Source organism: Hippopotamus amphibius, chromosome 11, assembly GCF_030028045.1.
Source record: "Hippopotamus amphibius kiboko isolate mHipAmp2 chromosome 11, mHipAmp2.hap2, whole genome shotgun sequence".
In the NCBI taxonomy this organism is placed as follows: domain Eukaryota; kingdom Metazoa; phylum Chordata; class Mammalia; order Artiodactyla; family Hippopotamidae; genus Hippopotamus; species Hippopotamus amphibius.
The window spans coordinates 112,241,628-112,246,087 of record NC_080196.1 but is presented as its reverse complement, the minus strand read 5'-3'; the positions used below and the strand labels follow the sequence as shown (position 1 = coordinate 112,246,087).

Genomic DNA, 4,460 nt, shown 5'->3' with positions numbered 1-4,460 from the left:
TCTCCGACTGAATTTTGCCTGCTAGACCCCGTGTAGGTGATGCTCTCTCTTTTTGTAACACAAACCCCCACATTCCATCACTGCAAAAATCCCAAATATTTCCCTGACGTTTTATAAAGACTTAATCACTGCTTCATTTATGATGTCTCAGATTCTTTAAAGTACCTCTATAAAATAGCTAATGCCAGTTTCCCTTACTTATTTCCACCTTAGCATCCACTGAATCTGAGCTTATTTATCTTGTGAACACATCATATGATTCTAAACAAATAGAAGGCAAAGTACTGAATCAGAGGAAATGCATAACAGAGGACTCAATCGAGGGACGAATGGGTGAATAGCGAAGGAGGTGCAGAAAGTAACAGTTAAGAGTATTGGATGGATAGATCATATGTTTTAGAGTGTGAAGTTTATTTTTGATGTCATAAGGATAAATTCTCTAAGTTCAAAGAGTTTAAGCAGATGATGGAAATGTTAAAAGTCAGTTTCAGTCTCAAATTAATATATTTAATTTTTTTCAAATAATTTGTGAAAAGTCCATAACAAACTCAGGGATATTTAAGGTGATTTTCACATCCTACCCCTCTCACCTACGCCTGCTTCTTAAAGTCTTTGCTAAGTAACTATTTAGACTTAAAAATAGCTTTGTGCCCTCTCATTCATCAACCTTTTAGAAAACAATTTCTGTTTCCCAATGCTGGAAGCAGGTAATCCTCTCTCCATTTTATATCATAATCAATGATTCACAGTCATGCACACACAAGAACCATTAGTTTTTCTATTTGACAAAATTATGTCATCTTAGATCCAGTTCTCTACTTATGTAGGCACACATTTGTGCTCCAAACAATGTTGTTTGGATGCCGTGAGAAATTCAAAAGCATCTGACATGGTACATCATCAACAGGCTTAGAGTCTAGCTGGAGAGACAACAAAACATGAAATCCAAGGTATTAATAGAGCAATGTCTACTATTTATAGTTCTGTCTTCCCAGAATGAAAACTTTTAAGTGAAAGGTTGAAAGAGATTTTGTTTTATTTTCGATTTGGTATTTAAGAAGTGGTATGTGCTAAGTAAATACTAAATAATGATATTGGCAAAATGATGGCGATGGTTGTGGTGGTGATGGTGGTGATGGTGGTGATGATGGTGGTGATGACGGTGATGATGGTGATGGTGGTGGTGATGATGGTGGTGGTGATAATGGAGATAATGATGGTGATGGTGACAATGATGATGATGATGGTGGTGGTGATGGTAATAGTGATGGTGGTGATGATGGTGATGGTGGTGATGGTGATGGTGGTGATGATGGTGATGGTGATGATGGTGGTGATGGTGGTGGTGGTGATGGAGATGGTGTTGATGGTGATGGTGATGGTGGTGGTGATGGAGATGGTGTTGATGGTGATAGTGATGATGGTGGTGATGATGGTGATGATGGTGATGGTGGTGGTGATGATGGTGGTGGTGATAATGGAGATAATGATGGTGATGGTGACAATGATGATGATGATGGTGATGATGGTGGTGGTCATGGTAATAGTGGTGGTGATGTTGGTGATGGTGGTGATGATGGTGATGGTGATGGTTCTGGTGATGGAGATGGTTTTGATGGTGGTGGTGATAATGGAGATAATGATGGTGATGGTGACAATGATGATGATGATACTGATGATGGTGGTGGTGATGGTAATAGTGATGGTGGTGATGATGGTGATGATGGTGATGGTGGTGATGATGGTGGTGATGATGGTGATGATGGTGATAGTGGTGATGATGGTGGTGATGGTGGTGATGATGTTGATGGTGGTGATGGTGATGGTGGTGGTGATGGAGATGGTGTTGATGGTGATGGTGATGGTGGTGGTGATGGAGATGGTGTTGATGGTGATAGTGATGATGGTGGTGATGATGGTGGTGATGATGGTGATGATGGTGATGGTGGTGGTGATGATGGTGGTGGTGATAATGGAGATAATGATGGTGATGGTGACAATGATGATGATGATGGTGATGATGGTGGTGGTGATGGTAATAGTGGTGGTGATGATGGTGATGGTGGTGATGATGGTGATGGTGATGGTGGTGGTGATGGAGATGGTGTTGATGGTGATAGTGATGATGGTGGTGATGATGGTGGTGATGATGGTGATGGTGATGGTGGTGGTGATGGTAATAGTGATGGTGGTGATGGTGGTGATGATGGTGATGGTGGTGGTGATGGTGGTGGTGGTGATAATGGAGATAATGATGGTGATGGTGACAATGATGATGATGATGGTGGTGGTGATGGTAATAGTGATGGTGGTGATGATGGTGATGGTGGTGGTGATGGTGGTGGTGATGATGGTGGTGATGGTGGTGGTGGTGATGATGGTGGTGATGATGGTGATGGTGGTGATGATGGTGATGGTGATGGTGGTGGTGATGGAGATGGTGTTGATGGTGATGGTGATGGTGGTGGTGATGGAGATGGTGTTGATGGTGATAGTGATGATGGTGGTGATGATGGTGGTGATGATGGTGATGATGGTGATGGTGGTGGTGATGATGGTGGTGGTGATAATGGAGATAATGATGGTGATGGTGACAATGATGATGATGATGGTGATGATGGTGGTGGTGATGGTAATAGTGGTGGTGATGATGGTGATGGTGGTGATGATGGTGATGGTGGTGGTGATGGAGATGGTGTTGATGGTGATAGTGATGATGGTGGTGATGATGGTGGTGATGATGGTGATGGTGATGGTGGTGGTGATGGTAATAGTGATGGTGGTGATGGTGGTGATGATGGTGGTGATGGTGGTGATGATGGTGATGATGGTGATGATGGTGGTGATGGTGGTGATGATGGTGATGGTGGTGATGATGGTGGTGATGGTGATGGTGGTGGTGATGGAGATGGTGGTGATGGTGATAGTGGTGATGATGGTGGTGATGATAATGATGATGGTGATGGTGGTGGTGATGATGGTGACGATGGTGGTGGTGATGGTAATAGTGATGGTGGTGATGATGGTGGTGGTGATGGTGGTGATGATGGTGGTGGTGATGGAGATGGTGTTGATGGTGATAGTGATGATGGTGGTGAGGGTGGTGGTGGTGATGATAGTGATGGTGGTGACAGTGGTGATGATGGTGGTGCTCATGAAGCCAGTGCAGTCATACCTTGTGATATTGTGGGTATCGCAATATTCACTACAATATAGTGAATATCGCAGTAAAGCAAGTCACACAAATGTTTTTGGTGTCCCAGGGTATATAAAAGTTATGTTTCCACTATACTGTACTCTATTAAGTGTTCAGTAACATTATATTTGGAAAAACAACGCACACACCTTAATTAATGCAGGCTTGCCACAAACCTCCAGTTTGTGAGAAAGCACAATATCTGTGAAGCACAATAAAGCACAGCACAGCACAGTGAGATGTCCCGTGCTGGGCCTCGGACAAGGGTCTTTGTCTCTCCAAGCTTCAGTTTTTTCATCAGTAAAAGGTAAGTAGTGAACATTCTATGGGCCTCAAAAGATGTTTATGGAATCAAATTAGGTGATGCTTGTGAGAGCACGCCAATGTTAAATGCCATTCAAATGTAACAAAAATGTACATCACTAAAATCAAACAATATTTTCTAGACTCCCCATTTCCCTGCTCCAGTAATAGTCCCGTTTTTTCCACTTTTCTCTTTGGCAAACTTCTGAAACATTTTCTGTCCCAGATGACCCCCTCCCTGACCTCGACTCCCACAAGCTACTCCAGTAGTCATGTCCACCCAGCCCCCACCGCCAGTCCCCAACCCGCCAGGACCATTCTCACCCAGGTGACCAGTGGGTCGTGGTTCCCAGTCCGAATCTTCTCACTTCTAACCTCATTTCACTGGCTCTTTCTTTAGCATTCTGAACTGTTGACCACTCTCTGGAAGACTTCTCAAGATTCCCTGATTCTCTTCTTTCTGGCTACTCTTTTTTTGGACACTTTCCCTTCTACCTGATCGTCACACTTTGGAGTTCTGAAGATTTCAGTCCTGCAGCCACTGGCTCTCCCGGGTTCTGTCTGTGGGTAACTGTCTTCTTCACAAAGGCTTTAAACCTCACCGGTATGCTGATGACTCTGGTGTGTTTATCTCCAGCTCCAAGCTTTCCTCTACATTTCAAACTTGTTTATCCCACTGACTACTTGATGTCTCTACTTGGAGTTTGCAGAAACATTGCAAAATAGGATTTTGAAAACACAGTGCATGATACCTACCTGCCTCCAACACGTGTGAACCTGCACACACACATGTACACATGTGCAGGCCTCCTTCGCCTCTGCCCATCTCAGGCTGTTTTATCTTAGTAAATGGTCCCCATCATCTGCATGGCTATTCAGATAGGAATCTTGAGGTAGTCTTTGATTCCTTCTTCTCTTTTACACACCGTATCGTAAGGCCTATGGTTTCTTTAAGTATATT

The 4,460-nt window shown here is 43.5% G+C and overlaps 1 protein-coding gene across 1 annotated transcript; it reads right to left on the bottom strand.

The window, feature by feature from the left end:
- Window positions 1–1,070: 1,070 nt before the first annotated feature.
- LOC130830947 (basic proline-rich protein-like) lies at window positions 1,071–2,927 on the bottom strand (the record flags this gene model as incomplete). Its single annotated transcript, XM_057698221.1, is given in 1 exon segment — window positions 1,071–2,927. A coding segment is annotated over 1 exon segment (1,857 nt), but the record flags the coding sequence as incomplete, so codon positions are not given.
- Window positions 2,928–4,460: the final 1,533 nt, after the last annotated feature.